This window comes from Neolamprologus multifasciatus, chromosome 4 (genome assembly GCF_963576455.1).
Source record: "Neolamprologus multifasciatus chromosome 4, fNeoMul1.2, whole genome shotgun sequence".
Classification (NCBI taxonomy): domain Eukaryota; kingdom Metazoa; phylum Chordata; class Actinopteri; order Cichliformes; family Cichlidae; genus Neolamprologus; species Neolamprologus multifasciatus.
This window is the reverse complement of record NC_140442.1, coordinates 20175890-20196823: the sequence shown is the minus strand read 5'-3', so window position 1 is coordinate 20196823 and position 20934 is coordinate 20175890. Positions and strand designations below refer to the sequence as shown.

General features: G+C 38.4%; 2 protein-coding genes across 5 annotated transcripts; one reads left to right on the top strand and one right to left on the bottom strand.

Moving 5' to 3' along the window:
- Positions 1-349: 349 nt before the first annotated feature.
- LOC146520348 (phosphoribosyl pyrophosphate synthase-associated protein 1) lies at positions 350-13199 on the top strand. Of its 4 annotated transcripts, none has more exons than XM_085156684.1 (11): positions 350-478; positions 2233-2285; positions 3620-3686; positions 3788-3960; positions 4051-4166; positions 4278-4333; positions 4531-4676; positions 5724-5765; positions 8332-8402; positions 9918-10064; positions 11470-13199. In XM_085156684.1, coding segments are annotated over exons 1-11 (1032 nt in total). In that variant the 5' UTR covers positions 350-476; the 3' UTR covers positions 11629-13199. The 4 variants fall into 4 exon arrangements, with proteins under 4 accessions (XP_085012810.1, XP_085012812.1, XP_085012808.1 ...); XM_085156686.1 differs by having other exon boundaries at positions 373-577; XM_085156682.1 differs by lacking the exon at positions 350-478 and adding an exon at positions 1581-1975.
- A 3493-nt stretch (positions 13200-16692) lies between these two features.
- On the bottom strand, positions 16693-18897 carry LOC146520347 (ras-related protein Rap-2a-like). Its single transcript, XM_085156687.1, has one exon. It carries the CDS (start codon positions 18748-18750, stop codon positions 18124-18126), a length of 627 nt encoding a protein of 208 aa, XP_085012813.1. The 5' UTR covers positions 18751-18897; the 3' UTR covers positions 16693-18123.
- Between the last annotated feature and the right edge of the window lie 2037 nt (positions 18898-20934).

Sequence of the window (20934 nt, the reverse complement as noted above, 5' to 3'; positions counted from 1 at the left end):
AGTGTAACACGGGAGACGGGGAATTATTGCTCCTAAGGCGTGCAGTGAGAAACATTACAATGAGATCTGGGTTTCGTGATCAAAAGCAGAGCACACAGGACACAACTTGACACGCAGTGAGCTGGGCAGGCAACAGAATGGAACTGAAGGCAATCAGAGCAAGTGGCCTGAGCTGGGCAGGTAGACAACAAGGTGATGGGTTAAGTGCTTCAAGCAGAACGGTTTGTCAGAGAGACTGCAGAGTGATGCTTCCGGTGATGAGATGATGAGCCACAGGTGTGCATGCTGATTGGAGACGGGGGGGGGGGGGGGGGGGGGGGGGGTATGAAGAGGAGCTATAGAGCCCAGGCCGTTACACATGCACCATCAGTTCATGTGTGAAGCTCATTATAATGCAGGCATGTGACCTTCAAGCTGGCTCGTCAAGATCATGAATATGCGCACGATCCTAACCGTGTAGGCTACTCGTCGGCCTCATGTAAGTGTACAGTCAGGGCTTTACATTTGCTCCTTTACATTTTCCAAAGATCAGCACGACCATGGCTGCCTTGCCACCACTGTCTTACAAGTTATAACAGTAAGTATAACCATCACATTAAACCAGTGGTATACAAGATATTGCATCCCTTCATGGTTGTAAGGTGTACAAGAAGCCATCAGAGTATTATTGTGGATAAACTTTGGGATCAAAAAACTTTATTTTTACAGGTTTATGTAGACAAATCCACATACCTCTGTAAACACTTCATGACTCCTTGAATCTCTAGTGATGTTCACACCCACAGTAAATTCAGACCCTTGTTCACAAACCTTTAACCCACTCTCTTAAGAAAACAATAATATTATCATCCAAAAGAATAACTGCTGTAACTGCAGTCAGTACAGCGTTAGTGGCATCTACTGGACAGTTGTGGTAATAACGCTTTATAGTGTCTTTATTTTCTTTTTTCTTTCTTTCACACAGTTCGCTATCTCGCGGTGAAATTAGTTTGGGCAGTAAAATATGGTCATCTCATCTTAACTGACTGACAATCGCACTATGATTAATCTATGACAACAACATATTTCATCTATCATATATTAATCAAAATTAAAAAACCTGTAGTATATGAAAATAAAATAATATGAATTATTATTATTTCAATTAGAAAGTTTGTAAATTTGCTGGAGTACATATATTTTATGCTACTTTGACCGTAATACAGTAAATAATTGAACTAATGAATTAAAATTTTTTTAAAGCTTTAACCTACTTGGCCTGCCAAAACAGTTAAGTGTTTATTTAAGAAAAAACAACTGAAAAATATAATCTTACATAGACAATATGCAATAATATGAAATGACGAGTTCATCTAGTCACTTGACTATGTTCACATTTTGCTCAACTATATTTTGGCTCTGAATAAATTACTTTTTTAACAGAATATTTTCTGTGTGCTATTAAACTATTGCTTAATAAATGTAATCTCTTGGTTAACCAAATTATTACCAGATTATTAGTATCCCTAAAGAAAACCGCCGTCTGACATTCAGTACAACTGAACTTATGTTTTTTGATCCGCGGTTAAGACTGACCCGACGGGGATTCCGTAGTTAACATTATAAGCTACATTGCTACCTGAGAGAGGCAGGTGTCAGTAGTCTTCCGGCGAAAACTGCGACAATAATTTGACAAGCCAAAATAAGCAATGCTTATTTTACAGCTATGTTTTAGCTAACTTTGTGCAGCACTCTGACGGTCATTCTGGGTACATCCGCTCCCCTAGCAGGCTAATTTGAGTCAGCTAGCGAGCAAGCTAACGACTACGTCTGAGAAAAAAAGGACAAGAAACTAAGTGATTAGAAAGAATAAGGTTGAGCTGTTGACCGTGCCTGTCAAGTTAAACACCAGAATGAATGTCGCTAAAAGTGCTTATCGAGTATTTTCTGCAAACTCCTCTGCAGCATGCACAGAATTAGCCAAGAAAATAACAGAGTAAGTAATGCTTTGAACCGTTAATGTTAAGACTGACTGCTAGTTAATGTTTAATGCCACTAATAGTGCTTCTTTAGGTTGTTGGTCGGTGATAATTGTGGAAAAACTTCACTGCTGACACTTTACCATGCATAGTGAGTGTGGTCTGTAATGCGTGGATGAATGAATTAGTCGTGTGGGGAAAGCCTGATATTGTGTGTTGAAACTGCAGCTGGCAGATGACCATTAGGTTGCCATGTTGTGCTCATGTTTCACAGGCGTCTGGGTGTGGAGCTGGGGAAGTCTGTGGTCTTCCAGGAGTCTAACAGAGGTGAGCAGGGTGTTATGACTTTATATGCAATTTTATTCCAAATGTTTCTGGTCAGGTTTTATCTGATATGTAGGCTTGTGATCTGATACACAAGTAGGTGAGGGTAGTTAGAGATTGTGTGCTAAAGTTACTGTGGTTGATATTTTTATGACTATTTGTTGTTTCGAAATGGTCAGTTTCAGATTGGTATTAGAATTTTTCCTTTTTATTAAATGTATAATGTAAGTGCAATTTTTAGGGACAGGTGTAAGTTCAGACTTGGTGTTTCAATTTGTTCTGCTTGATAAGCTGATTTCTCACCAGAAGTGGACTTTATAAACAGCTTGTCCATGACTTTTCCCCTCTTATTTTAATACCTCACTCCCAATGATCACTGTCGCCAAGTGCTTGCTCCTAGGGGCTCTTCTGATTGTTGGACTTTCCTTTGTATTCTTGTAGGGTCTTTATCTTACAATATAAAGCACCCCAAGGCAACTGTTGTTGTGATTTGGTGCTATATAAATAGAAGTATCCTCTAGATCAGGGATGCCAAACTCATTTTATATCATGGGACACTACAGCCCAGTTTGACCTTGAATCTGAACAAGCAAAACTGCTTACTGTCAGTGTAAAGAAGTTTAATTAAGCTTATATAATACCTGACATATCTTAATATAAGAACAATACATGTAGTTTCAATAACATGGTGAATTTTTCTATAAGATAAAGAAATGCTGCTGTTGTAAAGAAAGAAATCTGTCAGCACGACTGTTTGTCGTGTACTGTTAAATTGTTAGAATATAATGTGTAAAATTACAGGAAGAGTTCTGGTTATTCACAAACAGGCTGTCCTGTTGTTATAAAATAGAAAGCCTTTGCTAATTAACAGAAAACTTCCTATTTTATTCCTGCAGTAGTCCCATTAAACCACATTTCTATAGTAGATAGTGGAAAATTAGGAACTTTTATGTTATTGATGTGTTTATCAATTATTTACTAGTTTTGGTGTAGTATGAATGGTCATTGAAGAAATTGATCTAGGACATTTTAGCTCAGATTATCAGTATCTGTACCACTGTCTGTTTCATTAAGGAAAGCAGAGCTTTCCTGATAGTCGCATTAAAAGTTGTTGCCACAGGATTGCTGTGGAGTAGGGCATGGATATTAATATGACATGACTGTTGCAGAAATTAATGGAATCCATCAAAAATAGCACATTGTTCATGTAATAGAGCTACAAGATTTCATCAGTTTTTAGGTCATGAGACGTAAATGTACAACATCCCGTGTTCTGTTGCTCAAATAAACAACAAATGTGTATTAAAAAGTATTGGTGAAGTATTTTCTCTGTTCAGAGACTAGAGTGGATGTAAAAGAATCTGTTCGTGGACAGACCATCTTCATTATCCAGACCATACCACGGTGAGTATAGTAGGATGTGCCAAACATTTAAGAAGGTTATTAGATTATCACCAAACAGAGTCATCTGATCTTTTTTTTTTTTTTTTTTTTTTTACAATCAGGGATGTGAACACAGCCATCATGGAGCTGCTTGTCATGGCTTATGCCCTCAAGACCTCTTGTGCAAAGAACATCATTGGAGTTATTCCTTACTTCCCCTACAGCAAGCAGTGCAAGATGAGAAAAAGGGGCTCAATAGTGTGCAAGTTGTTAGCTTCCATGTTAGCCAAAGCAGGTAAAAATAGCAAAAAAGAAAACCTCAATCTGTGATTTGTTCAAAGAATCTTTATTTGAGTTTGATTATTTGATGTCTTTTACTCTGAAGGATTAACACACATCATCACCATGGACTTGCATCAGAAGGAGATCCAGGGCTTCTTCAGCTTTCCCGTGGACAACTTGCGTGCCTCCCCTTTTTTGATTCAGTACATTCAAGAAGAGGTAATGATCCCTGTCAGATCTCTGCTGTGTGTATTCTAGTGACCTGTGGATCACTCCGTCCAGAACTCCATCAATAAGTCTAATAAAACTGTTTTCACTCTTTATTGCCAGATCCCTGATTACAGAAATGCCATCATTGTGGCAAAGTCCCCTGCTGCAGCTAAAAGGTAACTGATGCAATACACCACTGATAATTTCTGATAATCTATACAAGAGATATATGTTGCAAAAATAATTTCTGTCCTATTCTATGCATGCATATTTAGATACTTTTGTATAACTAACGTGCATATATATACATGTTGTTACTGGTAATAATAAAGTTATTGACTAATTGTTAATTATTATTATTACTATTTTATAGGGCTCAATCCTATGCAGAAAGACTGCGTCTCGGTCTGGCTGTGATCCACGGCGAGGCTCAGTGTTCAGAGTCTGACATGGCTGATGGAAGACACTCCCCACCATGTGTACGCAACACAACAGGACACACAGGCCTGGAGCTTCCTTGTAAGAAAACCCATATGAAAAGCATTTATGTTTAATTTTTATAATTTTTCTTGTAGCTTAAGTGCTCCATAGTTATTACCAGCACTAATGATTTGCATTGTTTATTGTTTCTTTCAGAATTTTCTCCTAGTTTAACTCTTCAGTTGTCTGAATTTTTAATGTTAGCACTTCATTGTATTTATAATTTAACAGACCTTTGCACAGCAGACATTTAGAAGCAGAAAAAGCACAGGTGGATTGATGAGTTTATTAATGATGGCTTAAGCGTCACAGGAAGCTATGACAATTAGCTAACATGCACAACAGCATCAAAGTCAGTGGGATGCAGTCATGGTAGAGTTCACCTGTGTTTTAGCTACTGTAGCAGTTTAAAATGTCTTCTGTGGGAAAACAGACAAAATACAGCTCTTACTCATGCTAACCTGTTTTGAGCTGACGATTCTGCCGTTTCTCACTCATACCATCAGCCATACTGCAAGTAACTGATTTTTGTTTTTTATTTTTTGTTAGTGCATGATTTCGTTTCTACAGATGAGCTACTTTGACTCATGCTGCATCGGCAAGCTGCAGTTCCTAACTTACAAAGTGTAAACTACAACGCAATCATAAAAGCGTAGTCTTCTGCTTGTTTCTTGCCACGTTAATTTTACTTTTTTTTTTTTTTTTTTGGGTGCGAATACATGTGACTGGGTGAAGCTTTTATAGTGCTAACTCTGAATCTGAAGTAATGTCGAATGAGTGTGTCGTTGGCAAATGACTCCAAATTTGTGTCCAATATTTAGTTGATTATTTAGTTTAAAAAAAACAACAAAAAACCAACAGCGTTGTGCTTTTAACCTTGACTTAAAAAATCCTCTTTTGGAACTGTAACTCACAAATGGCTTCATCCTTATTTTTTTCTTATTAGAATCAGTCTGATTTGTTGTGTCGCTTTTTAAATTCCCGTCAGGCCAAGCAGAGGATTTTTCAAGTCCTGGCGTCATGTGTTGTGTCGTGTCAAATATTTGTGCATTTGTGTTTAACGTGGTGTTTATTTGTTGACAATAGCAGGCAAACAACAAGCTCCGTTCCCTGGCATAGAACTTCCAAGTACGACCGTAAAATTAATTTACATCTGACTATGAAATGATTCCTCTTCAAATGGTTCCTCAATTTGCATGTGTAGACAAAGGGTTTGTGTTGCATCTTGTGAAAATACAGTCTGGATTCAGGTTGGTAAAAACAAAGTGGATGATTAGTGCTCAAATGAATTAAAAGACCAGTTAATATCAGTTTCGATATACTGTTTGTATTATGCCACATTTCTGTGACTCCAGACAGCTAGTTCTACAAGATGGTCAAAACCCTCTTTTTTTTTTTTTGTTGTTGTGTTCTGATTTTTATTTTACTTTATTTTATTTTTTAAACTCCAAATCCATAAATCAAACCAGAACCATACCAAACATTCTTTCTGTTTTTATTTTGTAGTTGAACATCTGGACTCATCTTGCCAATCAACACATTGTGCACCCATAAAAAACCCGCCCTTAAAAACTTGATTAACATTTGGTCATAACTGCACGTCATGAAACAGTAATGCATGCATTTGAAATCTAACATCCAGCGACGGGAACAAAAGATGTTGTGAATGGGACGGTTAGTGAATTATAGCATATAGCATAATCGTAGTAGTTTTAATATGCTGGATCAGATAACCTATTTTATTAGTGAATAGTGTTGGATCGGTCAGTTACTCCTACAGGTCTGGACCAGCTTTTCTTTTAAAGGGACCATGTTTTTGATTCCAAGCAATGCTCCCAACAGATAATGCAGACCTTGGTTCTTGAGCTGGTGGTCCTCCCAGTGTCTATCCTGCTTGGCTGAGTAGCCTTGTAGGTTAAGTACCATTTGTCAGCCACACTGGTTAATGGCAGCTCTCCTCTTGTGATGCTTGCTCTTGGTAATTTTGCTAGGTTGTACGTTGGTGGCCAGGAAAAGAATATAGGTCCCAGGGATCTGTTAATTCTAAGGCCTGAGGGTAACATGTAAGAAGTATTAAAAGATTTATTGCTTATTCACAAGATTACGTAAAGAGTTAAAACAGAAATGTCTGAAATTTAGACTTCTGAATTCAGGATATTTTATTGAAGCAGTTTAGCAGGGGCAAAGCAAAAACCAGGATGTACCCCATCTCCTTTCGCTCAAATCATTTCCAAGACTATGTAATACCCATAGGCTCAGAGCCACTGACCCTTTACATGAAGAACCGGTCCAGACTTCCTGTATATGGGTTACTGGCTGATCTGATGGGTGGCATATTTAATGTGATGCAAAGCTTTAACTCTGTTAGGCCGTTTGGACAGGTTGGGCATGCCAACCTGTTGATTTAACATTTTCTACAGATAACTCAAAGTATCGATACGTTTTAGACATCTGAAATTAATTTCAGAAACCTCTGAGCAGACATTTTTCGGGACAATGTTGTAGCACATCAACAAACTGTCGAGACAATGTATTTTAAGTGTGTGTACCGCTAACAACATGGCTCTTGCTGTTTTTGGTTGATAGCGATAAAAGACTGAATGTGACACTCCCAGGTTTTCTGATGCTGTGGGACTCACGGTATTCAGCAAAATGTTCTGCAAGGCATGCCTCCTCCTTTCTCTGCTGCTTTATACTTTTCCTGCACAATCGGCTTGGCTGGCTGATTGTTTATCAGTTGATTGTTTCCTCAAAAGCCTCTAAATGACTGCATTTACATGCATACCTGTAATCAGAAAACAGCTGTTTTTGATTTGGGTTACATGTCAGTGTTACTGATGGTTCTCCACTTTAAGTACACTGCATCAATCCTTATCTGAGGATCATTTTTAATGCATCTGTTGAGAATTAGAGACATGATAAGATCTGCCACAAGATGAAGCACTTTCATGTTTTATTAACACATAGCAATATGTGATATGATATCATGTGAGACCAGAAGTGTTATAGTGGACGTCAGCACTGATGCAGTGACAGTGTTGATGATAATCAGAGCTTTTCTTAATAGAAATAAATTATATCCAAGTCACTGTATGTTTTTTAAAGGGTGGAAAATTATGGCGTGCATGTAAAAGTAGTTACTGGCAGCACTGATGTTCCACTGAAGACTGATCCCAGAACACTGGCAAGTGTGTATGAAGAAACCCTCATCGGTGCTTGCCACTGTTGACCCATGTGAAATAAGACTGTGTGGTGCTTATTTGATTCATATACAGAGTGCTGCCACATGCCTGCCACAGCCTGGCAACCTAACATGTGTCAAGGCGGTTGCATACATTGTCTTCTGATTGGGTATCCTGGGCAGAAAACCCTTAGGCCATTTGATCTTTGCATGGCATGTTTTGTACTATGTTTGCCATCTGAGTTTAATCTTTTAGGGGTAGGAGGGGTAGAATGGAGGGAAAGTGTAATCAATTGCATTTGAAATTTAAATTGAATGCAGCATTTCTACGAATCATTCACATCATGCAATGGAAAAAACAATGATTTGGAGTGAAAATGAGCTTAAATCGCAAAACAATTTTCTCAACCCATTTTACCCAATCTACTGAGATTTATTTTTGATTAAGTGAGAAACTGTACGCATAACTTCCTGGAAGTGCTCTCATGGGCAAACTGTTCTTTTCATTTTCAGTAATGATGGCCAAAGAGAAACCTCCCATTACTGTGGTTGGAGATGTGGGAGGAAGGATTGCCATCATCGTGGTAGGTCATTTCTGCTGCTCCTTCCTTAGTTATCATTTCCATTAGCTTCCGTGGCTAACTTTAGCTGATCATTCAGCCCTCTTTCTTGATAAATCTACCAATGCAACACTACAGCTTTCTTTACAATGGTTGGCTAGTTCTTTTTGAAGTGTGATATGCTTACTGTCTGCCAGTTACTTCCTTTAAGTGTGTCTATTTATCCAGTGCATACTGCACCAAGTGTTTTTGCAATTCTGGTTTTGCACTGTCCTTACTTTACTTGGTTACGTATGCTCTTCATCTTCTGCTACATATTTTTGTTTTTTTATTTTTCCTTATTCGTTGTAAGTTATCAAATTCTGTTTTAAAGGATGTGAAAAGATCTAATCCAAGCCAAAAAATGGGAAAACTGACATTACAAAAAACAAACAAATCTAATAATAATAGAATCAAGTAGGGCTGTGCGATATGACCAAAATCTCATATCCCGATATAAGACATCTATCGTCCCGATAACGATATAAATCACACAAATGTAACATTTTCTTTAAATTCTGTGAATCTCCGGCAGTCGAGTGTTTTAACAGATGCATGAAACGATATATTTTTAGACATAAGTTGTAACGGCCGCCGTTTTCTTTGAGTATTTATTACACGGCATGCTGCGGGGAAAAGCCTGTTCTAACGTTTGAGTCTAAGGTTTTTTTTTTGTTTTTTTTTTAGCACCTGGCGACTCTTTTTTGCTTCCCATCCGTAAACACTGCATACTCTTTCATGTGATTCGGTTTATTTTGAAAAGTCTCAACATGATCTTGAGCTTTATTGTGAAAGGTTTGTGGAAAAAAAACAAGCGGACATGCGATGGTTTTACCGTCGTTGTTACTAATGACAACACACAAAGAGAGAGAGAGAGAGAGAGAAAGAGAGAACTTTAAGAAATTAATATAGCCACTACAATGACCATCAAAACGATGAAAAAAATATTACTGTAAACAGTTTATTTTGCGACACCACAAAACAAACGATAGCGTAAAATGAAACGATAGATGTTTTTATATCGTCATCCGATATATATCGTTATATGAACAGCCCTAGAATCAAGTAAAATATCCAACAAGATGATCAAATTCAGTCTTTGAGTGTGATTAGTAGGGGTGTAATGGATCTTTCGGTCTTTCTCCTGAATCATTTGGTACCCAGCGCTTAAGGTACAAACGCTATCCCTTCTTTGTTTTTAAAACGAGAACAAAGTTTTAACTTCTTTTTTTTTTTTTGTTTGATCAATATTTGTTCTTTGTGTACAGTCAAAAAGCAGGAAGTTAATTCTAATGGTAAATATGATCCAGTTATCTTTCTGAACAATGAGCAATGTGAGAGTTTTGACACTTCCTAATCTTTTTTTTGTATATTTTGTATATCATTACACTGCTTGTGAGCAGTGCCGCAAGTATATCACCAATAATCATAGGGAAAAAAAACACAAAGAAAAAGGGAGATGCAGTTTTAACTACAGATTGTATTTTTTTTTTCTGACAGGATGACATCATAGATGATGTAGGAGACTTTGTCGCTGCTGCCGAGATCCTGAAAGAGAGAGGAGCCTATAAAATTTATATTATGGCTACACATGGTTTACTTTCTGCTGACGCGCCACGTCTCATAGAGGAATCAGCCATTGATGAGGTGAGGACTGATCCCCCCACCCACGCGAGAACGGGTTATTCATGTATTTGAACGAAACTGTCACACAAGCTGAAGGAGAAGTGGTAAAAGGTCTTTTTTTTCACAGGCTATCATTTGTTCATTGTAAACAGAGTGTAAAATGAGATGCTTCCTCGTGGTGGGCATTTTTCCCCTGTACTGTGTAAGGAGTTTCATGATCTGCTGAATAGAAGTTTTCATTTTCACTTCCTCTGAACTATCTAGAAAACAATAGTTGCAGTTTACTCTACATTTATGACTTATTAAAAACAAACAAGTGAGGTCTGAGATCTATTAATTATTAATTGATCTGTTAGTCTCTTTAATCTTGAGCCACATACTGGTGAAAGGACTGGTAGTTGGTGCTTTTCTACCCTAAGCCCTTAATACATACATGCCTCATGCACTCATTCATACTTTATATTTAATATTCATACACAGTTGCACTCCAATGAATGCACCTCAGGCTTCAGTATCTTTCCCATTAATGCTTTGGTGTGCAGACTGGAGTCAGCAACCCTCTAATGACTTGCTCTAGCTACTCTACTATAGCCATCCTGTAGCAAAGTGTTGTAGTACTACCAGAAAAGCTTTAATAATTCCAGTGCCGTCTAACACATTAGTCAAAATCTGAATTGTGTTCATCTGGGTCGATGTCTGGTAAGTGTGAAAACCACAGCTTATTATTCACATCATTTTCATACTTGTCAAATTGTTCAGTTACTCCTCGTATCATATGGATGAAAAAAACAATCATTCTTATCAGGGTAGAAAAAGAGACAAGTGGGTACAAGCCATGTCTCTGTCAGCATAACAGAGCCACTAAATTATCCTACAGAGTCAAGATTCAAGTGTTTGGATCATGATCAAGTGTGGGGCTGTTTCCTAAACTGCTGCAGTGCTCAGTTATTAAGAATTATAGAAATAAGTTATTCAAACAACAGAATCAGAATATTGATCCTGTGCCTCTTGCACTTTTCTGATTGATTGCACAAAGAAGAAAGAGAGAAAAGTCAGGGATGGCAACTAGGAAACGCTATACCTGTGATCTTCTATTCATTGTACAAGTATTCTTTTGTCCTCTTTTTGAACTTGGGACATCTTTCTTTCACAAAACTGAGATCTGAGTAACAGACCTGAGTCAATGGCAATATTGCTTAAGTGTTTAATTATGTTTTGTGTCCAATTTATGTCTTTACCGACTTGTCCCTTTTTTTAAAGTAAAACTTACACCCCCCCTTTTTCTTTTTTTTTCAAGTGCATGCCCATGTTTGGATACTTGCGTTTCAAGTCATTTTAAAGCAGCTCTGTTAATTACATGTCAAACTAATATTACAAAAGAAAATATTCATAGTATAAAATGTCTGTGTTTACTGTGGGTCCTCAGGTTGTGGTGACCAACACAGTTCCCCATGAAGTACAGAAGCTGCAGTGTCCAAAGATCAAAACTGTGGATGTCAGCATGATATTAGCTGAGGCTATCCGCAGGATCCACAATGGCGAGTCCATGGCTTACTTGTTCCGCAACATCACTGTGGATGACTAGAGTGGCATCAGAGGTTGTCAGTGATAGAGAGCAAGTCATAATTTCCTGTGTTATACATGTTAAAAAAAAGCAATGGAAGTCATTTGAAGAGATTCTATAAATTGCCCAAAGTTATTTATCTTCTTACCAGAAGTTATTAAAAAATATTTCACTTGTTAAAAACTGATACGTTTTTGGGCGTGTCGTGGATATCATAAAAAAACAAGACCTGTTTCAGTTTTTTAAGGCACGTCTCGCTGCTGTCATTCATTTCACTTGAACAAAAGATGCTTTGTATTGGTATTATTTTGTCATACTCTAACAGTACCTTCTATCTAGTGACTGAGCTTAATCTGCAAAGGAGAAGAGCTGGCAAGAATTTGTTGGCTTTACTAACCAACACCTTGCCAGGTCTTGTGATCAGGGCTGCTCAGGCACTGATTTCTTTGCACTGAACGAGGCATGTTTCATCTAATGAGTAAGAACAAGTATACAAACTGTAGTTCTCAAATGATAATTTTTATGCAGCTTTTCTTTGCATCTTCTGTGGAAATATTTGGGGAAATAAAAATGTTTTTGAATGTCGTCACCACAGGTTAAAATGTCACTCACTTTCGTTGTATTGCACTCTCAGCAGGAAGTTAAGAGCGAATGGCTTCATACCACCGCTGCAAGCTGCTGTGGGTGAAATGAGCCTTTATCATATTCTCGCTTTATTAATCGACTGAAATGCCGTTAACTATTACCTGATTGTGACAATGCACTACATATGACATAGCTAAAGAGAGGTGTGCACCACACTATTGCCAACTGATGCAGGGAGCTGCGATGGTTTGGTTGAACGCCTTTGATGAAGGTGAATATTGTTCTCTATGTGTAATTAAAAGTACAGATAATTTGTGCTACCTACTTTAGATGGCCTATATTGAAGCCTTGACTTGGATAGACAGTTTTGCAACATACTGACATCTTTGTAAGGTGTCCCCTGTTTGTGCATTTGTTTTGCCTTCTAATTTTTAAGATGATTTGCAACACAGCAGCACAGTTCTGATGTTAGTCTCCAAGTGACTATGGCCTCTGAGAAAACTTCAGAATGAAGCTTGAGTGAAAATGACTTTATTTTCTATGCTGTTTGAGCCTTTTGCTCAGGGAAATCTACTTTAGAAGCCAATGCACAATTATTTGCTCTTGTGCTTATGAAGGTGTTTTACTGTTGTGTGCGCACACCCTAATACTTCGAGAATGTCTTCCATACAGCAGTACTGTACACCTGTGCTCGTTTTATCTTATCATTTAGGTTTGCTATAGATGCTGGATGTTATTTGATAAGGTTGGGCACTCTTGTGCACAGAGTTGGGTAAAAATGCCATTGCCATGTCAGCTCAAATTTCTGTCCACAGCGTGTTTCAGAAATCCTCTGTATTTACTGTTTCCCTGAACCCCTCCCCATCCCAACCCCACCTTTCTGTCAGACTGTACTGTGTTTGTCACTGTTTGTGAAATTAAAAAAACCATTGCCTCTGGTTCTGCCTCATCTCTACCAAATAAGGAATTTTATTATTAATAAATCCACAGCATCTGCCACTTTTGTGGGGGGTAAAAAAAAGTTATTGAATAACTCCCTTTGCAAAACATGTGCACCTTAAACTACTATCTATCTATACACATTCTATATTATTTGAGTCTGTTCTGTTTCTCTAAAGGCTGCACAATGTAATGAAAATCACATATAATTTGTGCTGCATCAATCAAAAAAACAAAAACACAAAAAACGCTTATTAGCTTTATAACACATGCTATAACACTCAAACTAAATAATTGCATCCATATTACATTTCTGCTTAAAGGCTACCACATAGCTTATAAAGTCACAAGCCTGAATTTGACATCAGTTAACACAATGGTGATCCATTAAACATAAGTTCTAATGAAAAAGAAAATCAATCTTTAGCTGTGTTCTTGACATACTGCCTGACTATGAACATTATGTAGACTGTTTGTACTATATGGCATTATCAATACCCTTTACAGCTCCATCACTTTCACTTCAGAACCTCTCTGAAGCCTTTGTGGTCCAGGACTGTTTCCAAAGAAGGATGTGGATTCAGAAATCAAACTGGATTCTCTGAAAACCAAAATAGTCACAGAATTTCCTTTTTGTTCCATAGCAGCTAGTTTACTGATGCTGTAGAGATGCAAATGTCTGTTTAGTTTTATAGGTTGTGAGTTGTGATGCTTAACAAAATTTATTGGAAAAACAGGATATGGGGACTGGATTAAAATTTAAGAAGTACCAGGTTTGGTTTGTGGGCCTTAGTTTTGAATTCAACTAATATGTAATAAAAGAAACTGATCTGTCAGAATCAGAGAGATTTAAAGATTGCAGATAGATTTGCAGTCCAAATGTTCTATTTCAGCAAGGAAAAGCTAACATTTTGTTCCATTTGTACTTTTTGGCTACAAAGAACCAGATTTCTCTTTGCTTTTCTGGGTTTTTATATGTATTCTGTTTGGATATTTAATGAATCCTGCTAAAAAGATCTTGCAGAGACAAATGTAAAATTGAATACAGCTTTATGAGAAGGCTTTCATTTACTTTTAACATGCACTGTGATTCAAATGTTAGCATAAAGATCCAGTATGCAGTTGCCATGAGGTCTTACCACTTCCTTAAAAACACCTGATGTGGATGTCAGAGATCCTATACTTGTTCAAAACTTCTCAGGTATGTAAACAGCACTGAGGAGCTTGGACCAAGTCTAGGAGCAGAGACAAACACTTTGCCAAGCAGTGTAGGGATTTCAGAGGTCATACTCACAAATCAGACTTTTCTACTTGTTGCTACAGTAGCAGTAATCTTATCTGAGTAGTTTGCATTTCCTTAAGCCTTATCTACAGCTGAGCCCTGTGCTCTGCCAGCAACCTAAGTAAAGAGGTTTAAATCGCACCTGAGTTTTAAAAGGCAGGGGTCCCCCCTCCCGGGTCTTCGTCCATGTGCTGAGAAAGATGGGTTTGTGAATCTCAGTGGAGCAGCTGAAGGCAGCTGTGAGTTTAAACAAGGCACTAAGAGGAACTAAAGATGTGATAATTACAGATCACTTCCTTGTCTCATTCTGAGGAAACAATGTACCTTATCTGAGCATTTTTGGAAAAAGGAAGTGCACCTTTTTGTCTCTTTCTCTAAGCCTGTGTTGCCTTTTAACAGTCAGGAAATGCTAACAATGTGTATGAAGTTCTTTTAGAGAACATGAAAAGTAAACATTAAATAGCCATGATACTTCATCATGCTTTATTAGGCAACTTTGTCCTGTCATTGCTGCCATTGTTAAGAGTGGAGAATTAGATAGAGAACCACCTGGAGTAAGTTCTTTAGTCAAATCATCATGTGAATTTCTTGAAGTAGTAGATCAGATTTTAGTCTCACCCCACCAGTTTGGTTGGAATGAAAACCTCTTTATCAACTTTTGTTGCATGTTTCAGTATACACAGTAGACACAAAATCCAGCTAAACCAAACATGTGAGACATTACTCATCCAGATTTAATCTCAGTAACTAATTTTACTTCAGATAATAAAATTAGTAACTGGATTTTATTTTGCACTTTAGGAGGTTTTGGAGACATAGTCAGTGGTCTCCCAAGATGACCTGCTGAAGTTTGAACAGGGTTAAGAATAGGTTTTTATGTTCAACGGGCTGGTGTGAGATTTTCCTGTGCAGCATCTCTTGACTTTACAAAGAATGGTCCAAGAAACATCAAATATCCAGCAAGCTGCAGTTCTCTGGGTGCAAAATACCTTAATGCCACACGTCAGAGGAAAATGGCCAGACTGCCTCGAGCTGCCTCGAGCTGCCTCGAGCTGATAGGAAGGGAACAGTAACAAAAAGAACTACTAATTACAACAAAGGTGTGCATAAGGGCATCACTGAGCGTGCAACATGTCAAACCTTGAAGCAGATGGACTACAGGAGCAGAAGACCACACTAGTGCCATCCTTTCAGTTATGAAATAAGGCTAGATTTGGCACAGTTCATGGGGGTGTAAAGGTTTCTTGCCATATTTCGGCATAGTTGAAACGCCACCGCCTACCTGTGTGCACTGTGCGCCCATCTTCTGACAGATGCTTCCAACAGGAAAACAGACTTTGTTATAAAACTATCATGATCTCAAACTGGTTCTTGCACATGACAATAGGTTCCCTGTATTCATGTCTGTGAAGGTTCTCAGTCATCCAGGTCATCGTAGTCAAAGGAGCTTGGAAAGAAAAACGTCTGGACTTCTTTGAGTTGCTTGAAGACGTTTCACCTCTCATCCGAGAAGCTTCTTCAGTTCTAAGGTCAAATGGTGGAGAGTCCCAGATTTAAACCCAGTGGGAGTTTCCCCCCAAAGAGGGACAAAGGACCCCCTGATGATCCTCTACCTAATCACATGAGCCAAGGTGTGACCCACACCCGCTTTCACACCTTGGCTCATGTGATTAGGTAGAGGATCATCAGGGGGTCCTTTGTCCCTCTTTCTGGGGAAACTCCCACTGGGTTTAAATCTGGGACTTTCCACCATCTGAAGAATCTTCTCGGATGAGAGGTGAAACGTCTTCAAGCAACTCAAAGAAGTCCAGACGCTTTTCTTTCCAAGCTCCTTAGACTTCCCTGTATTCAAATGACCTCCACAGTCACCAGAGCTCAATCCAATAGATCACCTATGGGAAACCTGCAGCAACTATGTGATGTTGTCATGTCTCAGAGGAATGTTTCCACCACCTTGTTGAATCTGCGCCACTGGTTACAAACCAGTACTCACAATGTGTACCTAATAAAGTGAAGTCATCAAACAATGCACACATCACCAAGTGCACCACCAGAGGGCAATGCAGCACAAAACAGAGCTTGTGCTGTTGAGATTGTGTTAAAGACCAACCAAGCAATCCTATTAGTTTATTTAATCCACTCAGTACCAACATAACTTTTCTAGGGTCTTAGGAACAAACTGTAAGCCATGTCAGTTGGGTGATTCAGCAGTTTTTTCACATTTCCGTCTTATAAAAACAAAAAAACAAATGAAAAAAACCTTTACAGATCTGGTTAGACCAGCCCCATTCTCTAGAAGTGAGGTATAGTTTGTAAGTTTTGCCACAAATGCATTGAAGCGTGCAACAGGAAGTAGTGTCTGGGCAACTGGGCTTTCCTCCTACAGTACTAAAATTTGCATGTTAGGTCAAAGTTTCTGTAGGTGTGAATGTGAGTGGCAGTGGATGTCTCTGCACCATTAGCCCTATGATAACTGGGCCAACAGACTAGACAGTCTCACCCCACCAGTTTGGTTGGAATAAAGAGACCCAGACCCTGAATCAGGACAGCAGAAGAAAATTGATGGATTGATGTTGAATTGATTTGAATTCTTATTATAAGAGAAACAGTATAGGAGGTCTGTGCAGTGTGAATCTTTTTAAGGACATACAAAATAAAGTTGTTTTATTTATTTAATGGTCACCTATTTTCAGGTGTTAGACTTTAATTTTTTTTGCTTTTTTTAGATTCATAACTTTTCACTTATGACTGTGAAAACTTCCCGTAGTTATACAGTAACTTTCATACCGTTCCTGTTTGTCTGCTCTGCTGCTCTGTCAAATAACAAAGTCACAGCAGTAAACAAGATAAAATAGTCGGGATAGACAGGATTAAATTCAAATCTTTTATTTAACTTGAAATAAGCGCTGAATAAATACATCGAACATGCCTTTGTGGCTCTTTGTGGTGTCACAATAAATAGAAAATACGACATTAATAAGAAAAGAAAAACAAAAAAAACCTTTATGCTCAGATTTGCAATGCACTTCTGTCAGCTATTCTTTAAGACAAACAAACTCACTCATAAATAAACATCAAAGTAGAGAGAACCAGCAGTGAATGTGCTCTGTGTATTTAAATGTTAGCGGTTTTGCAAACAATCTTCTAAGAGCTGTACAACAGGTTGCACAAGCATTCACAAGAAAAAAAGTTTAAATTTGTCCTCAGTTGTTCACTTGATTCATAAAACTGACATATGCAGACACAAAAACACTTTTGCATTTATATGGTTTCACAGTTATTGCACTTTTTTTTTAACAGCAGAAACATAAAGGCCCCAAATCAAACATTATCATATATTTGTATGTAAAATGAGCTCTGCACTGTCACCATACCTTACATTTTTAACATTCACAATAAGTATTTTCGAGCTCAGCCACATTCCACACTGTCTTTAAGGTCGTATTTGTTTACATCATCACATGTCGGTCCTCGCTGCAGCATCTCTGTGCTGTCAGTGCCTCTGTAACTGCAATGCTTACAAGACTGATGGACAAATATTTTACTGACTCAGTGTCTCACATGAAGCTTAAGATGTATAACAGCATTTCTTGTTTTGCTTCTGTCTAAATCTGACCCTTGCCAACAAGGAACTTTGTAAATGTTTCAATCTATTTACAACAGTTTTCTGCCTCCCAGTCTCCCTTTGTCCTTTGTGCATCTCAATATCGCTATGAGAGGAGGCAGCTATTGGTTTTGTTCATAGGAGGTCGTTTGTTGCTGTCTTTGGGGAAGGTTTCCCGCCTCCGGCACAGTGCTGGACTGAGACAACTAGGAAGATTGGCCTTCTGGAGCAGCTCCCTGAAAGCTTCCAGGACATTGATGTTGTCTTTGGCTGAAGACTCCAAGAAGCTGTGGTTCCAGTCCAACTCCACAGTGGACTCCACGTCCTCGCTGGACACCTGTCGCTCATTGTTACGGTCAATCTTGTTCCCTATCACCACAATCGGTGTGTACTTGTCCTCTTTGATCTCTAGGATCTCATCCCGCAGACTCTTGACTGCCTCCAGAGAGTCAGGGTCATCCACAGCGTAGACCAGAGCGAAGGCATCACTGTTCTGGATGGAGAGCCTGCGCATGGCAGGGAAGGAGTAGCTGCCACTGGTGTCCATGATGTTGATAGTGACTTTGACACCCCCCACCTCATATTCTTTCCTGTGGAGCTCCTCCACTGTACGCTGATGCTTTGGCTCAAAGGTATCTTTCAGGAAACGTTGGATAAGGGCTGTCTTTCCCACTCCACCTGCTCCCAAAAACACCAGACGCACCTCTGTCTTCTCTTTCACTTCAATAGACATCTTGACGTGCTTCTTCGTGTAACAGGAAGAATTTGCCTTTTTTCACCCCTCTATTCTTCTCCTCTTTGGCTGTGGATCCTTAGCCTGGAAGGTGTTTTGATGGCAATGATGAAGAGGGAAGTGGTTGGCATGTGAGTCTGCCTGTGAGGCTACACTGCTCATTTATTTACACACATTGCCTGCCCCCTTTTGCTCCCAGCCAATCAGCAGGGAGCAGTGTCTCCATCTTGAACATACACCAGCCAATCAGAGATACATGTAAATCAAGTCCAGTAAGAGAAAAAAAGGTGATACTGAGGCTTTCACTGAGAGTTTTTGTGTGCAGTGCAGAAAGCATTCCTGACTGCTGGCTCAACATCAAATATCTCAACACATCTGTTTATCTCAACACATCTGTAAATAATACTTCCCTTTGCAGCAAGGAGGTTAATCATTTTCATCTTTTGCTAAAAGTTTGCTAACAGTTTATACTATAAATTGTTCACACTCAAGTGGAATTTTTCTTCTAACATAAAAGACTTAATACTCGGTTGTTGTAGCACCAGAATCAGAAAAAATATTTAAGGCTTTTGGTCTGCCTTCTAGAGTTCATTTAGGCAACTACAAAGTCGATATCAGCCCCAGTTCTAACAGATCAGCTTTCTATGTCTAATAGGCGAGTCTCATATAGAGCATAATGTTTAAATTGTTTTAGCCTGCTAAAAGTTGCTGTGCACATGCAAGCTGTTTTGCAACCCATTTTTGTCCTTCTAATATTGTGACTGACTTATTCACATCTATTGTACCTGATCCCTGCTTTGTTCGGTACTGATGGTCTTTTATCTTCTTCACAGATCTCAGAACAGAGCAATAATGAAAAATATAAATCACTGTAAATAAACACTGTTTGACTTTATTTGTCCTCACTGAAATATTGTAATTTAAATTTACTGGTATAAGAAAAAGAAAGTAGTCACAGGATTCTGTGGCATTCTGTGAAAAACAGTAAAACCTTACTGCTTCCATAAGAAGCTGTATAAAGAATTAACTAGCAGCCAGATGGTGATAATTAAGTGCACATCATTAACTGATAATCAGCAAGTGTGAGCACCTCTATAAAGGCATAATTTTCACAGTGTGCCAGTCTAGTGCATTCAGTTGTCTGTTAACACAATCTTCCCAGAAGTGAATGTCCCAGCAAATTAACCACAAGGTCAGACTGTGGAACGCTCAGAGAAATTGTAAAAAACCCCAAAAGCTACATCTCAGACTCTACAGGCCTCAGTTAGCATTTTAAATGTTGAAGCTCATGACAGGACAGTTAGAGATTGAACAATTTTGGCTTGTTTGGAAACGTTGCCAAAAGTCCTAAGGCTTGTAAAGTTGTATCTGAACAAACTGCAAGACTTCTGGAGAAATTTCTTTGGGAAACATGAGAGGAAACTGGAGATGTTTGTACATGCAAAGCGGCATATTTAGAGAAAATCAAGTGCAGCATATCAGTGCAAACACTTCATTTCAACTGTGAAGCACGGTAGTGGAGGTGTGATGAAATGGGCGTTGACCATAAACTCGATTGTAAGGATTCTTGTGAGGACACATGACTGACAGCTAAAGGTTGACTCTAATTAGGACATAAACAGGACAATGATCACAAGCACAGCAGCAAATGCACAACAGAATGACTGAAAAAGAATATGTGGATTGTGTAATTCACTCTAAATATCCAAAATAAATTGTCAATTCATGTCATTTTTGAGTTTACTGATTTTACATCATGATTGTAATGAATACTGCACTCTGCTTAAAGGGGAATGTTAATAATCAGTAATATACTGGCTAATTCAGTATATTACTGTCACTGTTTTCTCTTTTGCAATAAATATTAACTGTAATACTTTTAAAGTACAGTCTTACTTTTATTCTTTAGGGATGCTAAGTTTAGACTAGATGTCCATATTGATCATATTTCTCTAAAGATGGAATGCAATGTCTCTCTCTGCTCAGGTTTTCACTTCATTGGTGAGTATTGGTGCAAAAATAGCTTTGGTCTTTTCCATTCTGTGGATGCATAACTTTGTTTTGGCAGCTTTGATCATTTCTAGCTTCAAAAAACAAAATACTGATAAAATGCTAAATTCGAGAGTTCAAACCAGCTGGGGAAGTTTGTGTAGTTTTTATTTATAGTCTTGACCGTGAACAGTA

What these genes read in the sequence shown, in the direction of transcription:
- LOC146520348 (XM_085156682.1), top strand. Translation starts at nt 1,893, where the DNA reads ATGAATGTCGCTAAAAGTGCTTATCGAGTATTTTCTGCAAACTCCTCT. An exon ending in TTAGCCAAGAAAATAACAGA is followed by an intron (nt 1,976 to 2,232) that starts GTAAGTAATGCT and finishes CATGTTTCACAG; the next exon opens with GCGTCTGGGTGTGGAGCTGG. An exon ending in CACAGGCCTGGAGCTTCCTT is followed by an intron (nt 4,677 to 5,723) that starts GTAAGAAAACCC and finishes TGTTGACAATAG; the next exon opens with CAGGCAAACAACAAGCTCCG.
- LOC146520347 (XM_085156687.1), bottom strand. Translation starts at nt 18,750, where the DNA reads ATGTCTATTGAAGTGAAAGAGAAGACAGAGGTGCGTCTGGTGTTTTTG.